At 47.6% G+C, this 19,203-nt stretch overlaps 1 protein-coding gene across 3 annotated transcripts in view; it reads left to right on the plus strand.

The window, feature by feature from the left end:
- The window catches only part of PACS2 (phosphofurin acidic cluster sorting protein 2), a 1,334,790-nt gene that overhangs the window by 860,753 nt on the left and 454,834 nt on the right, over positions 1 to 19,203 (plus strand). For all 3 annotated transcript variants that reach the window (XM_069638734.1, XM_069638735.1, XM_069638736.1), the window contains one exon: positions 4,153 to 4,212. In XM_069638734.1, the coding sequence (XP_069494835.1) occupies positions 4,153 to 4,212 (60 nt within the window). The remainder of the gene's footprint in view (positions 1 to 4,152; positions 4,213 to 19,203) is intronic.

A 19,203-nucleotide genomic window follows, 5' to 3' on the forward strand; every position in this document is an offset into this window, starting at 1 on the left:
GATGGTCACCAAGTTTCAAAATGCCCAACGTCTCCAGCTTTCGACTTTTTGAGGTTGCTAGGCCTCATGGCATCCTACATCTTCCTTGTGCCAGAGGCTCGCCTGAGAATGAGATCTCTTCAGTGGGCACTGAGAACTCAGTGGTCACAATTCTCAGGGAGAATGACAGACCTTCAGGTTCCGAACAAGGTGGCTCGAGACCTTCAGTGGTGGGCCTGCCAGAAAAACATCTTGAAGGGAGAACTGTTTTGGCAACCATGGCCGGAGATAATCAAGTCGTTGGTATGGGCTCCCCACCCCGTGAGTGAGGCATCTGTGACTACGGTTATCTCCGGCCATGCCTCACTCACGGGGTGGGGAGCCCATACCAACGACTTGACCATCAGCGGTCGTTGGTCTCCATCGGAGTCCAGACTACACATCAACCTGTTAGAGCTGAGAGCAATCAGACTAGCGCTGAAGGCTTTTCTGCCATCTGTACAGGGGAAAAATGTCCTGATAATGACGGACAACACAGTGGCCATGCACTACCTCAACAAAAGAGGAGGCGTAGGATCACTGCCACTGTGCAGAGAGGCAATGCAGCTCTGGTTTTGGGCAATTCAAGAAGAAATTTCTCTATCGGCAGTTCACCTAGCCGGAGAGAAGAACTTGACGGCGGACGCTCTGAGCAGGCAGGGCACAGTCTCCCACGAGTGGGAACTAGCTCAGGAAGTCCTTCAGGAGATCTTTGCCCTTTGGGGAACCCCTCAAGTGGATCTGTTCGCCACCAGTATCAACAGGAAGTGCAATCTGTTTTGTTCAACGGAATTTCCCCCGAGAGGAGCTCTAGGGGACGCGTTCGTAGTGGACTGGGAGTTTCCACTCCTGTACGCGTTTCCACCATTCCCTGTCATTCCTCAAATGATCAGGAGGTTGAGAAGATTCCAGAGGATCATGATCCTAATTGCCCCAGACTGGGCCAGGAGAATGTGGTACCTGGACCTTCTGGACATGTCCATCTGCCCTCCAATTTGTCTTCCACTCAAGGAGAATCTTCTCTCACAGAAGGGAGGTCAGGTTCTCCATCCAGACATCAGAACCCTCAACCTTCACGCCTGTCTTCTGAAAGGTTGAGATACAAGGATTGGGACCTCCCTGATGACGTCATGGAAGTGTTGCTTTCGGCCAGAAGGCCAGCAACAAAGTCTTGATACTGCTGCCGTTGGAACACATTTTGCAGCTGGTGTAGAGAAGAGAATATCCACACCTTTTCATGTGGTACACCAACGGTGTTATCCTTTCTACTCTACTTGGCAAATTCAGGCCTTCAAGTTGGCACTTTCAAGGGCTATCTCGCAGCGCTATCGATCTTCAAGCGCACTGCAGAGGAGCCATCCTATTTCAAATTACCCTTAGTAGTACAATTCCTAAAGGGATTAACTAATGTCTATCCTCCAAGACCGTTCCAGGTTCCTTTATGGGACTTACATTTAGTCTCAAATTTCCTGATGGGTACTCCTTTCGAACCACTCCACGCTTGTTCGCTAAGATTTCTCACCCTTAAAACTGTTTTATTAGTGGCTTTAACATCTGCTAGAAGGGTGAGCGAATTACAAGCTCTATCTTGTAAACCCCCTCATACAATTTTTCATAAAGACAATGTTGTCCTACAGGTGAAGCCTAATTTCCTCCCAAAGGTGGTTTCTGAATTCCACATCACTCAGAAAATGACCTTACCTTCATTCTATCCGCCTCCCCATCCGGAGAAAGAGGAAGAAAGGCTACATAGGCTGGTCCCAAGGCGGGCTTTAAGCTTTTACATCAGCAGACTTGCTAGGATTGGGCAAGCAGACCAACTGTTCGTAGGTTACTCAGGGCACAAATTGGGACTACCGATAACAAAATAAACCATTTCCAGATGGATTATTTTGGCCATTCTGGAATGTTACAAACTAGCAGGGAAAGAGCCGCCTCAAAATCTTAGGGCTCATTCAACCAGGGGTATCGCAGCCTCCTCGGCCCACCAAAGAGGGGTTCCGGTTCGAGACATATGTGCGGCTGCCACATGGTCGTCCGCACATACCTTCACAAGATTTTACAACCTGGATTCCTCCTCTAGTCAAGAGACTAGGTTTGGCAAAGCCGTATTACATTATGTTCATTCCTAAAAGGAATCATGACGTTTTACTCCCACCTCCAATTACACACCACTGCTATGGGAGTCTATCAAAGATAAGGAATACGTCGGAGGACACAATCCCTTCGAAGAACAAGTTACTTCTTACCTGGTAACGTTCTTTCAATGGGATGTTCCTCCGACGTATTCCTTATCGCCCCTCCCATCCAACCCCGCAGTAACACTTCCCTTCTGGTTGCAGCTTACACTCCTTCAAGGTCAATAACCAATTCATGTCAAACAGCTGTTAACGTCAAAACGGAACTGAGCAACGGACGCTGCGCGAGTCTATTTATATGTGTGATGATGTTGGCGCCGATACGGAGGCTGTCGAGGGACATCGGCTCGAGGGGCGTCGACGCGCAGCGCCCTCTACTGAAAATGTTTTCCGAGGCCAACAAGCTGGGAGATGATCTATCAAAGATAAGGAATACGTTGGAGGAACATCCCATCGAAAGAACGTTACCAGGTAAGAAGTAACTTGTTCATCTGTCTGGGTATGTTGTTCGTGCCCTTCCAGTATACGGGTTAAAGGATGTTCTTTCATCCTCAAATGTCTGAGGTACATGGGACATCTGCCGGCTTCAGAATAAATAAAACCGAAGCGAAGTAGCTTAGAGGAGATGCGGCCTAGTGACTTAGGTGCAGAATGAGGTGATATTTGTTCAAATCTGCAAGCCTGGACCTCTCCTCTCGCTACCCTTATCTGTGACTGCCACAGTTCAGTTTACTGTACGCAGAAGGGCTGTGAAGAAATGCATGCATTGATTGAAATCTCAGAAGGCACAACCACTAGCAACGCCCTGCCTACTGCAGGATGGTCTGCTACTGGCAAGTGTCCTCAAAGCCGGTTATTTGCCAGGATTGGATTACTTTAGACGTTGCAGTCGCAATCTCATTGCCTAATTTGTTTCAAATATCACTTATTGTATAAATTAGCACAGTATATGGCTTTACATGGCTGTGCTTTCATCGGTGCATTGACACGTTTTGGTTGCTTTTCAGGGAAATCATTGTAAAAAACGGGAAAGGGGTACACTCCAAAAAAAAAGGGGGGGAGGTGTTGGAACTTGCACCAGGATACAAAAAAAATATTTTAAAAACTAATTTACATCAGTTTGTCCTTGTTAGTCAGGAATTCAGCAAAACAGATGAATAAAAGGGAAAGGGTTTAAGCAAAAGATGGGAGAGTGAAAGGAAGAAAAAAAAAAGCTGGGGGGTATGGGGGCACCTTCCTTTTTTAAAGAAAAGATGCTAAAACACAGATGCAAATCCATAAGTATGCCAAATCGTTGAACCATTACCACTATTGACAACGGGCAAAGAGTGCTGCAGGTAGGGGAAGCATCAAAGGGACATTTCTGCTCCCTAATACATAGCATCACAGCTCAACTTTCAGGGGCCATGGGCGTCTCCTACACTAATTCACTAGGCGAGACCGACATTTCCATCATACCCCTTTGCCAAACACATAATTATTTTTAGTTTCTCCCTGATGAGTTAATCTGTGGCTCTTTTAGGATTGATTTTGAGTGTGCATAGTGCATCTGTGGCTTTTTTAGGATTGATCTTGAGTGTGCATAATGTGTCCTGTTGTCAGATCAGCGCTATCCGCAAGCAAGAGCTAATGACATTAGTGTCACATGTAACTCCCTTAATACAAATGAAATGCAGTCAGACCTGCTTGTTGCATAACATTTTGTTAACTAAATGTCACAAGAGATTGTTAAATGAACCGGGCCACTGCTTATTTTTAAAGCTCTCTTCTTATGCCACATACCCAGACTTCTAGCTCAACTAGAAATCTGCAGTAAAACAGCGTTGTTTGACCAGGTCTGACTGCATACTACCCTGAATACTTGCATTTTTAATATTCACCTAAATGCTTCACATTAACTGTTGGTGATGTTGAGTTGCAGTAATTGCTTTGTGTTGAGACCTCCAATTAATTTCTCATCCCACCATAATGATGATCCATTTGCTTCCCTTCGTAGCAACAAAACTTCAAGCAGAAAGTGGTGGCACTGCTGAGGAGGTTCAAAGTTTCCGATGAGGTATGCAAAACCTTTCCTATTGCATGTATTGTTCACACTTTGGCAAGCAGTTTTCTTTCAAATATTTGACCTTTGATCACCGCCCTCCCCCTTCCAGCTGCTTCATGTTATTTGGGGGTGGCACAGAGGTATCCTTTGGGTGCAGTGAAGATGGGCTCTATTGAATGGGTAGGATTTTCAGACTGAAAGTGCTGCAAGTAGTCTGGAGTGATCTTCTTTAGACTCAGTTGCACGGCTCCGTACACTGCACTCTTGAGTTGTTTCAGTAAAATTGTCCACCAAAAGCATTTCTTGGCCCTCCCAGTGTGTTCATTGCCCTCTAAAGGTGGAAAATCCCACTGCTCTCTCATCTCCCAAAATCCTGGGTACATCGCTGGATCTTAGAAGAAAAGCAGGGCGTCCTTTGTTCTAGAAAAGGAGCAACATCTCTGTGATCATGAAACGATAATCGTTCTCAAACGAAAATCCCTCCAGTAAAAACATGGAAGAGACGTTGGTGAAGATAGGTATATTTTGTGAGGGTGAGAGTCAATGGGCTTAGGGTGGAATCCCCATACCCTTTATAAAGAAGGAAAAATAAACTTGTACAAACAATACACATGTGTAAATCTACAGTTCGGCAAAAGCATTTTCTTTGAAAAGGCATAGACCCTAAATGAAAGGATATGCAGACGAAGCACTTGAGCAGATGGCTGGAAGGCTGGTTCTGGATGTTTGGTGGAGTCTAACATAATTTCAGATAGATCCTTGGCTACCCCCAAATATTCCTCATTTCTGCTGGCCACCGTGCTTTAAGGAGAGTTTTTCTCTTATTGAGACATCAATGGATGAGTGGTCGGAACATCTTTCGCTAATGATGATCTGGGCAGCATGGTTCTAGACACACTATGAAGTGTGAATAGGGTCTTTTCCAGGCGATGCTGAGCATTGCAGTTTTTTTCTGGGAGCCATTGCCAAGGATCAGTTAAACTTTATGAAGAATGATCAACAGGAGGGACATGTGGCTTTCGTTGCGGATAGTGGATGAGTGTTTTAAAAAAAAAATAAAACATCCTAACTGTTCAACTTAAGTTTATATTGAATCTGTGGGCAAAACACAAATGCAATATTTTCTGGTATCTTTTCCCAAAAAAAGTACTAGTCCTTATTCTTTTTTTAGGCATGTTCATGAATTTATGAAGCGTTTATCCTACGTCAAATAGAAAGCTTTTCTGTACATTGCAGCATCTTGTTCTCCCACAGCGCCCTGCCTCTAGTCCTGTCCACTTGCAATTAACTGTGTAGCTTAAAATCCTGTTAATAATAGTTCAGTTCATATGTGCCTTTATTCGATATAAAATCATAGAGCCAGCAAACAATGTATACAACCAAATATAAAATAAGTAAAAACCATGGCATTATGACAAAGCTAAACATTTTTTTAAAATTTATTTTCAAGATTTTCAATAAACAAAATATACATTACCAAAAGTTCAAACAGAGTATCAAACATAACACTCAGTGTTTCATAGGTACAGAAGCAAAAACAAAGTCCAAATCATGGATAAAAATTGAAACATTTCTAATAATACAAGACACATTTCGTATCAATCGCAATATAAGATACCTAATCCAAAATATTAGTTAATTAAAAAAAAAATAAATAAATAAGAATAAATAACAACATAGAACATTACAAAGACATAAAGACCACACACAGACTACATAAAACAGAACAAAAACAAAACAGGGGGACATCCTCAACTGACACACATAAATAAATCAGATAGTCGGATCCAATAGAAACAACAAGCTAAAATTTGTTTAAATCGTTGCTAGGAATACTTTAAACTAGCTGAAAATAACAATCATACAACGATAATTAAAGTAATACTAAAACTAGTATACTACAATAGCTGTATAAAGTGCATACAATACAATACAGTACATGGACAAAATTCATACTATAACAGGCCCATTTTCCAATGGTACCATGCAATACCAATTCAACGTGATAACGCCTCTTTGAACAAATGATTCCTTCTGTGTCAGGCCCGATGCAGATTCTTTGCAACAAAGTAAACAATGTTTAAGTGCTGCATCGGCTTACACATATTCAGGGCCTGGCCTAGCCCGCCAAAATTAAAGAGTTTAAATAACTACTTCAAATATCTGGATATCGGATCCTTGTAACAAGCGCACAAAAATAGGAAATGGGCTATTGATTCCTTGCCTAATTTACGTGCAGGGACATATACTGTTTCCATCAGCCTTCCAAGCACGCATGAACGTAGTTACGCTCAAAGTATGCAACCTACATTTTAGGCAAAGTGCTTGTGTAAACGGCGGGACAACAACGTCCAGCTATTCTTCGTAGCCAAAGCCCTGTTTAAATTCTATATATTGCTTCCCTCATAGAAAGCTGAAGGCAGACGGCCTCCATCCTATGCCGTACTCTGGCCATAGCTGCCTCCCTGATGATGGCCTTTGTTTCCAGATATATTTCATGGGCCTTTTTCCAATACCTACTTAAGCCCATGTCGCTCAGGCACCTCTTAACATGAATAAGCCATGGGAGTGATCTTCCTCCCTCCAAAGACATGATATGTTTTAAAGCTTCCCTATATTTTACTAACCCCGTTGTACCTCATATCCGAGCCCAATACAACACAGGCTTGAGTTGTATCTCTTCAATTATTGGCCTTGTGTCCATCTACATCTGGATCAAGGCATTAGGTGTGCTTAAGGGAAGTAAGAGTAGCTGTCCCGTCCCCTTTCTTCCATACTATGGGACATTCCTCCGTCATGTGGGACGGGACCGGGCCACTTTGTAAAAGCATCAAAAAATGTTTCTAAAATGTTAGTCCTTCCTCTCTTTCTACACAGGGTACGGCACGCAGCCGTAACCCCGCCCATCTAAGCTCCGGCCTGCGCATCGCCAATCAGTCCTTTTTCTCCGCTCATTCGGGACTGGACGCACTTGCATCTATGGAAGAATTTCTTCCTTTTTTCCTCCTCTCTGGTTCTCGCTAGCGATCGCATAGTAGTCCGTCTGTCGTTTAAACTAGACTTTCCAAATTGTAACTCTTGTCAGCGGTGCTTCATGAGGGCGGACCCCCATCCTCTGTTTAGTGTGCTTGGGTCCCGATCACCGTTGGGACCCCTGTTTCTATTGTGATTCCCTTTCGGTCTGGGACTTTCAACGTCAGAGCGGTGGGAGGAGGTTTTTCAGCGTACTCCTCCTACGCACTTTCAATCCTTCATTGACAAAAAGAAGAAACGCCCAGTCAGTAGTTTACTTTTCAGAGCACCCCGGCCGAGGGACTCCTTCCCGAGGTCTTCCCGGACCGGGAGGAGTGTCGGCCGCTCTGTCCCCAGGGCTTGCCTCTGAGGTGCCTTCTGGGCCTAAAAAGTTTTCACAGAGGGTCTCCGTAAGGGGCCTGTGGACACTGGATTACAATCCGATGCCCCTCCTGTGGGGGCTGCGTGTAGACTTAGTTCTACTGAGTCGTGGGGTACCGGAGCTCGCTCCGAGGCCTCCTTATCAGATTCCCTCAAAAGTACCGGGGTGCTCCCCGAGGCCTCGGCTGGGCTTGGTAAAACCGAACTTATGTTCGGAGCAGCCCACTTTGAAGAGGCTTCTACCGGACTTGGGTCCGAGGTCCCTCGTATAGAGGCTAAGGTGATAAACCGTTCTGAGAAGCCTGTGGAGGCTTTAGCGGTGAAAAATCTTTTGCATCGGTCCCGCTCTTGTGGCGACACCAGAACGGTTGAGGGGGCAAGGGGTGAGCTTTTGAATCAAAGTTTCTCCTTTACCGGCAGTGCCAAGGCTAGTTTGGCTATTGGTATGTCGCAGAAACATTCCAGGCCGCATAGTACCGGCTCGGCCGAGGTTCCTTATGTAAAGGCTAAAATGAAGACCCCTGATCCATCGGGGGGGACCCCTGCTTCACTTCCACTCGTGCCGCAGTTCCCCTCAGGTGATGGCAAAATGGCGGCTGTTCCCGCCACAACCACGGCAGCCATTTTGGGTGCATCCCCTACAACTACGCCATCGGCCTCAGGTGTTTGGTTCTTTGGGTGAACATAAGGTTCCTTGTGGGCATCCTTTTCGTCCAGTTTACGACTGGAAGGCTCGGATGCCTCTTCCGCACAACATCTCGCTGCCTGTGGGTTCGGCACCTTGATTTATGTGGACACCTCTGGGGATGGGCCTGTTTGGCAAGTCTCCCCTCTGCCTCCCTGGAATTATCCTCCTCATGAGAAGGCGCCTCCGGTAGCTCCAAAGCCTTCTCCGGAGGACGCTTTTTTCGGCAAGTTTCAGACGCTCATGCGTACCGACCCCATGAGGGAGTATTTTAAGGGCCTTTACAGGGAAATATACCCGCCTGCGCCTCCGGCTCCACCCGCGCCTCTGGTGGTTCTGCCGGTGCCGCCATTGCCTGCGGTTCCTCCCCCAACCCTTCCGCCCTTGCCCCCGTTGTCCCCGGTGGACAAGACGGTGCCCGACGCAGCTCAGCAAGACCCTGACATGTCGGATGATGCGCAGGGCGTTCAGGACAGTGAAGACCAACCCCGCTCTATTCGAGCTTTCCACGACCGGGTACTGGACATGATGTGTCTATTGGATGTCCCAGTGCCCGAGGCACCCGCTCCGCAGGAGGGTGTTCTTTCGGGGGCATTCACCTTATCTCCTTCGGAGCGTACCGGCCTGTTCTTGCAGAAGGACGTTCTGGCCGAGGTCCGTAGAGTCTGGGAGAAGCCACACTCTGGACTCTTCGTCAATAAGAAAATTGACGCGCGATATAGGCTGCATTCTTCGGAAGAGGTGGCCCTTGCGTCTTGTCTGCCCCCCTCCTCCACGGTGGTGGCTGCGGCCACTTTACAGTCCAGACCTGCAGCATCCTCTTCTACGACGGCTACTCATGTTCTGGGCAAAGGGGACAAGCTCCTCGACTCTCTCGGGAGGAAGGTTTTTGCTAACTCGGCCCTGCAGCTCCCGCAGGCCAATGCAGAAATGGTGTTGGCGGGGGCGAATATGAAAATGTGGAAAGGTCTGTCGGAGTTCGAGGGATTCATTCCAGTCGAGAAGTTGGAGGACTTCAAGGCGGGATTATCCGATGCCCGGGTCTTGGCCCAGGATCTGCTGGAGGCCGCGGCTCATCACGTCGTCACTTCGGCTCGTGGCCTTATGCTGGGAGTTGATACCTCTCGATAAGCGTGGTTGAATGCCACCTAGTTCTCAAAGGAGGTGCAGGACAAGGTGTTGGACCTGCCGTTTGACGGTAAGGAACTTTTCCATTCCACAACGGATGTGGAACTTACCAAAACGAAGGACAGCACCCAGACAGCTAAGTCCTTGTCCGCTCCTTTAGAACCCAGAGACCGTCGTTGCAAAGCCGGCCCTCCTCTGGTTTCAGAGGGTATCTAGATCAGAAATCCCGCAGAGCGGATACCCCTTTGGGTAATTACTGCTAGAGGCAGCAACGGACTCGGTTTTTCTCCCGCTACTCAGCCTCTTCCTCAGGTTCAGGTGATAACACCACTGAAAAGCCCGCCAAATGAGGTTTCTCCGCGCTCGCATGAGACCCCGGTGGGAGGACGTCTTGCGTCTCATTGGGAGGCGTAGCAGACCATCACCAAGGACCGGTGGGTCTTGTCAGTCGCTCGGGCGGGCTTACCCTTACCCCCTACCCCGCCTATTAACCCTTATTTCCAACAGTCGGGGTCGTCCTCCCTAATAGCCGAGGTTCAGAAACTACTGGACCTCAAGGCTGTGGAACCTGTTCCCCCTGGGGAACGAGGGGAGGGCTTCTACTCCCGGCTGTTTACGGTGCCCAAACCCAACCAGGCTGGCCTGCGCACCATCCTAGACCTTTCCCAGTTCAATCTTTTCCTACCCCAAGAGAAATTCAAGATGATTACGCCCGGCCAGATTCGGTCCTCTTTGCAAATGGGCGATTGGCTCAGCATAGTGGACCTTCAGGATGCGTACATGCATATTCTGATCTGGAATCCACACAGGAGATATCTCAGTTTCTCTGTGGGAGAGGAGCACTTCCAGTTTCGTGTGCTTCCTTTTGGCCTCAGCTCGGCACTGCGTGTCTTCACGAAGATGTCAGTGATTCCGACCTATCTTCGTCTTCAGGGTATCCATCTATATCAGTATTTGGACGACTGGCTCTTACGCAGCCCTTGCCCGTTAAAAGCTGCGTGCAATCTTCAGTCTCTCCAGCTCCTGTTCCATCTTGGGCTGTCGATGAACTGGCAGAATTCTTCCATGACGGTCTTGCAGGACTTGATTTTCATGGGTTTTCGCTGGAACACGATCGACTGCAGAGTGTACCTGACCGGGGACAGAATGGCGGATCTGTTGGCCACGTATCAGATGTTTGCTGAGTCGGAGAGCATGTCAGCCTGGTGTTTCCAGAGGCTTCTGATTTTCATGGGTTTTCACTGGAACACGATCGACTGCAGAGTGTACCTGACCGGGGACAGAATGGCGGATCTGTTGGCCACGTATCAGATGTTTGCTGAGTCGGAGAGCATGTCGGCCTGGTGTTTCCAGAGGCTTCTGGGCCTCATGGCCTCGTGCGTGTTGGCTCTTCCTCTTGCTCGTCTCAAGATGAGGTGCACTCAGATGGCTCTTCGGATTTCTTGGCGTCGGGCTGTGGATCTGGACTCAAAGTTGATTTTGATTCCGGCTTCCATGAGAACGGACCTGGAATGGTGGTTGTCTGTCAGCAAACTGTCGGTGGGTGCGGGGTTTCAGGACCCAGCTCCTATGGTGACGGTCACGACGGACTCCTCCCTTCTGGGGTGGGGTGCGACGTTGGACCTTCTTCAGGTCTCGGATATTTGGTCGCATCAGGACAAGCTCCTCCACATAAATCATCTGGAGCTTCTGGCGATCTTCCTAGCGCTCAAGGCGTTCAGACCGATCATTGCCAACAAAGTGGTCCGTATCCGCACGGACAATGTGGTGTCAATGTATTACATCAAAAAGCAAGGGGGGCACCAAGTCTCCCCCTCTCGTGGACCTGTCCATCCAGATTTGGGAGTGGGCGGTTTGTCGTGGTGTCTGGCTAGTCGCAGTACACATTCCGGGCCAGCTGAATGTCACGGCAGGTGCCCTCAGTCGGCGGACGATGGTCAGCTACGAGTGGGAATTTAAGTCAGACGCCCTCTCCTGGATTTTCCTGTGTTGGGGCACTCCGGAAGTGGACCTTTTAGCGACAACGGCAAACAAGAAACTTCCTCTGTATGCCTCCAGAAACAGGCTGGGAGCCTCCTCTCTGGGGGATGCTGTCAAGATTCCATGGCACAACATGAGGGCCTATGCTTTCCCGCCTCTGCCTCTGATTCATCGGACGATTTGCAAGATGAAGAACTCTATGAACTGTTCTCTTCTGCCCATAACCCCCGTGGTGGCCGGCCAGGTTCTGGTTCTCAGAACTTCAACACCTGTCAGTGTATCCACCGATCAGGCTACCAGTGCTTTCCCGCCTCTTCCTCTGCTTCACCAGGATCAACAGCTGTGGCATCCCTCCCCACAATCGTTGAGCTTGGCGGCATGGTGCCTGAGTTCAAGTCAATAGAACATCTCATTATTAAGGCAGCCAGGAAACCCTCGACAAGGTCTCGGTATAGAAGCAAATGGCTTAGGTTTTGTCATTGGTGCTTAGACAAACGCCTGCACCCAAGGGCGGCTACGATTGACAGTGTTGTCTTTCGTGTCCCACCTAGCAGAGTCGGGCATTCACGTTCTGTCTTGCAGAACTTCTCTCTCAGCGGTATCCGCCTACCTATCCACGGACCAATGCTCTTACTCTCTGTCTAATCCAGTGATTAGGAGACATTTCGTGAGTTTGACGCGCCTTTATGCCCCGGTTCGCAAGCCGCACCTGGCGTGGGATCTGAATGTGGTTCTTACGGGGTTGTGCCATAAACCTTTCGAACCAATGGCAACGGTGGACCTCAAGCATCTTTCGTGGAAGGTGTCCTTTTTGGTTGCTGTTACTTCAGCAAGGCGTGTGAGTGAACTCCAAGCTTTATCGGTGGAGCATCCCTTTTTGGTTTTCCACAAGGATAAGGTGGTCCTACGGACAAATCCTTCTTTCCTGCCAAAGGTGGTCTATGATTTCCATCTGAACCAATCGATCTCCCTACCGGTCTTCTTTCCGAACCCTGCTTCAGAAGCTGAAAGGGTTCTGTATTGTTTGGATGTGAGAAGGGCTCTTAAGTTCTATCTAGACAGAACATCTGAATTTAGGAACTCTTCTCAACTGGATGCTTACACTGTTCAGGGTCGGCAGCCTCTTAAAGGTATTCATGCGCACCTGGTGCGGGGCAATGCAGCTGCGGTTGCTTTTCAGAAATATGTCCCCTGGGAGACAATCGCAAAAGCAGCTACTTGGGCCTCCCCATCGGCTTTTTGTAAACATTGTCTAGACTTGAGCTCCACAGATGATGCTCAGTTTAGCCAGGCTGTGCTGAAGAACCTGTTTCAATATGGGTTTTTCCATCGACCGGTAGTTCCTGTAAGAAGTGCTTGGGAATCTCCCATAAGTATGGTGGAAAGGGGACAGGACGTAGGAGTATAACTAGGTTACTCACCGTAGTGACCACCTCACGCCTAGTCCATAGTCCCCGTTCCTCCATACGCCCACCCGTTGTCCCTTCTAATAAGGTTCCTCTGTTATTGCTTAAAGGTCTGTGACCTGGCGATAGAAAAGAACTGATGGGCGATGCGCAGGGCGGAGCTGAGATGGGCGGGGTTACGGCCGCGTGCCGTACCCCGCGTAGAAAGAGAGGAAGGACTAAAGTTTTTTTTAATGCTTCTACAAAGTACTCCGGTCCCGTCCCACAGGACAGAGAATGTCCCATAAGTATGGAGGAAAGGGGACTATGGACTAGGAGTAAGGTGGTCACTACAGTGAGTAACCTGGTTATTTTCTTTGATGGTAAGCTCCTGATCATTGGAGCACCCCCAGTGTTCCGCCCCATATAGTGCAGAAGGTTTAGTCTGGGAATTGTAAACCTTAATCGCTAGTAATATTGCCCTGCCCCATGCCTTTGGGCAAACCTCCTCACAGCCCCACTATTACAGTCTAGGATGGTACTTGCCTTTGCAAGGTGGGAGGGCCAGAAGCAGTTCTTTGTGAACTTTAATCCCAGACAATCGTAGGATGCTACATGCTCTAGACTGTTACCCTCTACATTCACATCCCAGTGTTGAGCCTTGCAGCGTAACGGTCAGAAGACCCCTAACTTGGTCTTACTGGCATTGATCTCCAGGTCCAGACTTTTGCATTTCCTACCAAAAAAAGTCCAAGGTCTTCCTAAACCCCATTAGAGTCAGAGCCAGTAGGACGACGTTGTCTGCAAACAATATGGCTGGTATCCAGTCTGCATAATTTTGGCAGATCTATGCACTGTTCTAGTAGATCCCTGATTCCTTCATTAATATATAAATGCAAGAGAGAAGGGGTGGGTCCATGACACATCCTGTCTAACGCCCTTCTCAATATTGAAGGAGGTAGACCATTCCCTTGCCAGTCTCCAGTGCACAGGTCCTGCAATACAGAGACTGTACTTAAGTTAGTAGAAGTCCTGGGATTTGTCCCTCTCTCAATACCTGCCATAGTTGAGCCCAAGGACCCCATCAAAAGCGATCTTCAGGTTGATAAATACAGCATAGATTTTGGCTTTTCTTTTTCAGGACTAAAACAAGCCTGAAAGCCTTGTCTATGGTGCTCTTCTGTCCTGAAAACAGACTTGCAGGTGGTTAACAATATCTAGAGAAATAACCCATTCCTGCTAAGGGCCCCAAGGCCAAGGGCGGCTCTGACATTGGCGACTCCGAGGTGTGTCTGCAGGTGTCAGCAGGGGAAGCCAATGAAGCCACCAGACACCGACAAAACTGTAAGTGCTGGCATGGGTGGGGGGTAGAGCAATTACTCTACTCCAGAAAGCTCATGCCACTGTAACTCACCTTTCAATGGCCTAGACTGCTACAGACCTACACCATGCATTATTAGAGAGATGTGACCACCAGCCTAAACCTATTATGGCTGGAGAGCTAACACTGCCTGCAGTATAGTTTTAACTAGTACCATACCCCGAGAGAACCACAAAGCCTGTGCCAAATCTAGACAGAAATGTGATTGTAAGCATATGTGATTCTTAGCATGCACCAAACTTAGAACTCTGAACCTAGCTTGCCTCACATCTAGATAGAAATATAATTGCTAGCATATGCCACACTTAGATGGAATTCTCAAGCTTAGCCCGCTTCATCTAGATAGAAATATGATTATTAGCATATGCCACACTTAGATGGAATTTTAAAAATGTGATTGTTAGCATATGTGATTCTTAGCATGCCCCACACTTAGAATTCCGAGCCTAGCTTGCGTCACATCTAGATAGAAATGTGACTGTTGGCATGTGCCACACTAGTATGGAAATCGGAACTTTAGATCGCGTCGCGTCTAGACAGAATGTGATTCTTAGCATGCACCACACTTAGAATTCTGAACCTAGCCTGCGTAGCATCTATATAGAAATGCGACTGTTGGCATGTACCACACTTAGAATTCTGAACTTTAGCTTGCGTCGAATCTAGATAGAAATGTGACTGCTAGCATGTACTGCACCTAGATGGAATCCCACAATTGCAAGGACAGCAATGCTAAGTAACCAACCAACTAACAATTCCATCCCTCTGCATACACCTCTCAAACTATAACCAAACACAACCACAAGCCTAAAATGCAGCAATCCGCACAAACTTCACAACAATGCAACAACAAACAAACCACACATAGACTTGCACAACAGCACACGACGACTACGGACCATAAAACACCCCAAGCCCAGCCAACGGACCCACCGGGCTGAGGCTGCCAACAGCACATCACTGCTCTCTTGCACTTTTCCAGCTTATTCCCACTAACCCACCCCTCTCCTCCCCTTTTCAGAGCCGCCAGAGCGCCAGGGGACCACTTCGGTGGTGATAGTGCGCGGTACAAATGTCCTTTAACATTAACAAGTGCAGAACCCTGGCAAAGGTCTCAGTAAAATCTAGCAGGAGCGAGAAGGCGATAATTTGCAGGGGTATCTCTTCCCTCTTTTTATAGATCGGGACGATTTCGGCACTCTTCCATGACTTTGGGATGGTGTTCCTATTGGTTAATGCATTAAAATAGCAACACAGCCCAAACTAGTTCTCCCCTAAGCAAATCAATAGGAATCTTATCTGGTCTGGGAGCCTTCTCTCCCTTTTATGAGCTAATTTTATTCCTCTTATTTTCTTTGTTTGTTTATTTTGCATTTTTGCCGACATTGCGACTTTACACACAGTAGAAAAGGCAATAAAAAGAAGCATGAATATACAATACAAGAGAATGTAAAACAATTACTTATTTACATAAACTAACACAATAAAACAGAATAGTATGCATTTAACATGAAAGATGTGTCAAGTAAAAATCAAAACATAATATGCTTTAAAGAAATGTTTTCCAATGAATCTTGATGTCGGCATCGTTAGAATGAATCTCCAATCATGCAATATAACAATGCAATCGTAATCTAATCATTAACAACAAAGAGAAAGTTCACTCACTTGTACAGTCTAAGCTAATATTCTAATACTACTCAAAGTCAAGTTCTTTTAATATTTTTACCACCTCAATCGTTAATACTTTTCGTGACCAGATATTAAACGTTCCCAAAATGATTCTGTACACATCCAATCCCTACGATCTGCAAAGCGTCTTAGTCGTGTTTCACAAAGATGTCTTGTATCTTTTTACATTTCATAAGAATATGATATAAGGATTGCTTAATCTCACCACCAAATAGATCACATTAGTTTCTACCCTGGGGATACATGCGTATAAATGTAGATTAAGTCAAATTCTTACAGTTTGTTCTATTCCTCTTATTGAAAAGGCATAGTTCTGAGCTCCAACAGCAGGCATTGCTGGTTGAGGAGAAGCCAAATCCTCTAGGGCCAGAAAGGAAGGCCTTCATTCCCGATAGAGCTTGCTAAAGTGGTTGTTCCAGGCATCTGGCCCAATATTTCATTTATAACGCGCCTGTACACAAGTGTTTCTAGGTGTGGCACGACAGGAGGGGGGGGCAGAAGGAGAACAAAACAACTTTCTTACTAGGCTTTAGCATTCAAATTGCGCAAGTGCAGGGAGGTGGCAGGGGAGACTTGCTGGGATGGTGGAGGATGGGGGAGTGCAGGTAACTTAAAGTGCTGCCGGACAGTGGCTCATAAATGCAGAGAGACCAGGGACTGTAGGGTTGCAGATACAGACCCTTAAGTGCTGCGGGAGCCCAGAGGCAGTGTGAGGGCAACTGGACATGCAAGAGCCTGGGCCCTAGTTTCAGTGGGTGTCTAGGTGACCATTGTACTGAGCAGTCCGGGACATCAGCTGGGAGAGTAAGGGGAAGAGAAAGCGGAAGCGAAAAGGAAGGTCTTGAGTTGCTTCCGGAACCGGAGGTGGTTCTGCTCAAGTTTGAGAGAGGCAGGGAGGCTGTTCCAGGGAAAGGCTCCAGCCGAGGAAATAGATCTAACCTCACTCGCTGCTTGGAGAAGCCTTTGATCCTCAGAGTTGGAGGTGGATGAGTGGAGGGCTCGAGAAGGAAGGTGTTTAGGAAGAGAAAGTTTGAGGTAGTGCGGTTCCAGACCCCAGAAAGCCTTGTGGACGATGCAAAGGATCTTGAACTTGATCCTTGCAGCCACAGGGAGCCAGTGGAGAGAATTTAGAGCTGAAGAGATACGATCCCTGGGCTTGAGGCCAAGGACCAGTGTCGCAGACCTGTTCTGGATAAGTTGTAATGGTCGAATACTAGAGGCAGGTAGGTTTAGAAAGAGGCTGTTGCAGTAGTCCAGCCGAGAGAGGACCATGGCTCTGGAGACAGTGAGCTACTGGGGGAAGTGAGAAAACGCAGAATAACTCGGAGGAGGTGCAGCTGATAGTGTGACTTCTTAGAGACGTCACAAATGTGAGGAGAGAAGGAGAGGGTGAAGTTAAAGATGACACCAAGATTCTTAGCCTCACAGGAATGAGCAGAAAGAGGGGCCCTGTGCGGTCAGCCAGAAAGAGAGGAGGAAGGAACAAGTGTCCCGATGAGGAGGATCACTGGTATTAAGGCAGAGCTCATTGGCGAAACCACCATTCCTGAATTGCGGCCAGACACTGGTATGAGAGAAGGAGCAGAGGTGGCTGAGGGGAGCCTGACGGAGAGCTGATTGTCATCCGCATAACACTGAAAGTTAGAGCAGAATGTAGCTTTGCGGTGGGCTAGAGGTGCCCAAGTAGTGGTTGAAAAGCCAAGGAGAAAGGTTAGACCTCTTGGGAACACCACAAGTAGAGAGAAAGATGGAAGAGGGGAAAGACCCAAGTGGGACCTGGTAGGGTCGGTCAGTGAGACAGGTCGGCATCCAGGCCAGGGCCTGACCAGTGATACGCAGGTTGTTGCGGAGGGGATTGAGCAGGATGGCATGGTTGACTGTGTCAAAAGCAGAGGATAGATCGAGGAGAATGAGGACAGAAGGAAGATTAGAGTCAAGATTAGAGAGCAAGTCTTCACGGGTGTTCAGGAGAGCAGTTTCCGTGCTTCTGGCAGCTCTGAAGCCATACTGTGGTCATGGAGACACCCAACAGATTCAGTATGCAAATGAAGCTGGGAGATGACCAGATTTTCCTGGTGTTTTGCCAGGAAAGGAGTGATGGAGATCGGGGTGATAGCCAGAGAGGAAGGATCGGCAAAGTGAAGCCAGTGAAGCCAGGACCGTGCATAGGACCTGGGAGGTAACAGAAGAGGTAGAGACTGCAACAAGATTGGCCAGCTCCTTGCAGATTTTGAAAAGATCGACTGAGGTTGATGCTGCAGAGACGCAGGCTTGGATGTTAGGCTCTCTTCTTGGAGAGGACAGAGAGTCTGTACTGCCTTTGGAGTAGGCGGCAGGCCAGTTTGTCAAGGGGTGCGCATGATGTCCTCCACTTCCTCTCAGCTGCCCTACACTTGCGTTTAAGGGTGGTGACACGGGCAAGGACGTCAAGAGTGATGGAGCTAGAAAGATGATGGTTAGAGAGGGCTGTGTCCAAGTGTGAGTCAGCCAAAGGTGTAGAAGGAGGAGAGAAAGTAGCGACGGAGGCCTCAACTGACACGCTTCATGGGCCGGATGACCGAGAAGGTGGGTGGCAGTGCTGGGGTCGGCTTGACATGAGTGTTTGAGAGAGAGGTGTGAGAAAAGAAAGTGGTCACTCCAAGAGAGGAGTGGTGAGAGGGTTAGAGAGGGGGAGGTCTGAAGAGATCAGAACATCCAGAGTGTGCCCTGCAGAGTGAGTCGGACCAGAGGGAAGAATATAGAGAGAGAGCGTTGCAGAGGTTGCGAAAGATCCCTGAAGATGGGCTAGTAGCATCCAGGTGTATGTTTAGGTCTCTAAGGAGGAGAAAAACTGATACAGCATGCAGATTAACCTGGGAGATGGCCAGCTTTTCCATCCTTGGATGATAGTGTCTTATATCGTTACTATCGGAGACCAATTTCCAAAAGGATTTTTGGTCACCTGTCTGTAGATAACAAGGCATCCCACTTTCCATCATAAAGATGTATTCTTACACTTGAGGATGTATCTATACTGTGTCCTTGGAGAACACGCCCTTCTCCACTGGTAAGGGTCCCTTTAGGCATGATATAATTACCTTTTTGCATTCTGCGTCCTACCAGTCAGCAGTTTTTAGTATCTGCTTCCTCACCATTGACCTAGGATTGGTATCTCGGGGCTGGAGGTTCTTAATTAAAGACTCAAATTCTAATATCACCTCGGCATCGGATAGATTGACATCACATAACTTCTCAATCTGGCCTAAGTTAGCTTTATATATGCGCAGGATACCGTTTTTTTTCCCCCCTCCAAGCGGGCCCATTTTATTGCGATATGGGAGTGTCCAGAGAGACTGCTAATGCCTTACCACGATCTCTAT

This window comes from Ambystoma mexicanum, chromosome 14, assembly GCF_040938575.1.
Source record: "Ambystoma mexicanum isolate Mex_15411 chromosome 14, UKY_AmexF1_1, whole genome shotgun sequence".
Taxonomy (NCBI): Eukaryota; Metazoa; Chordata; class Amphibia; order Caudata; family Ambystomatidae; genus Ambystoma; species Ambystoma mexicanum.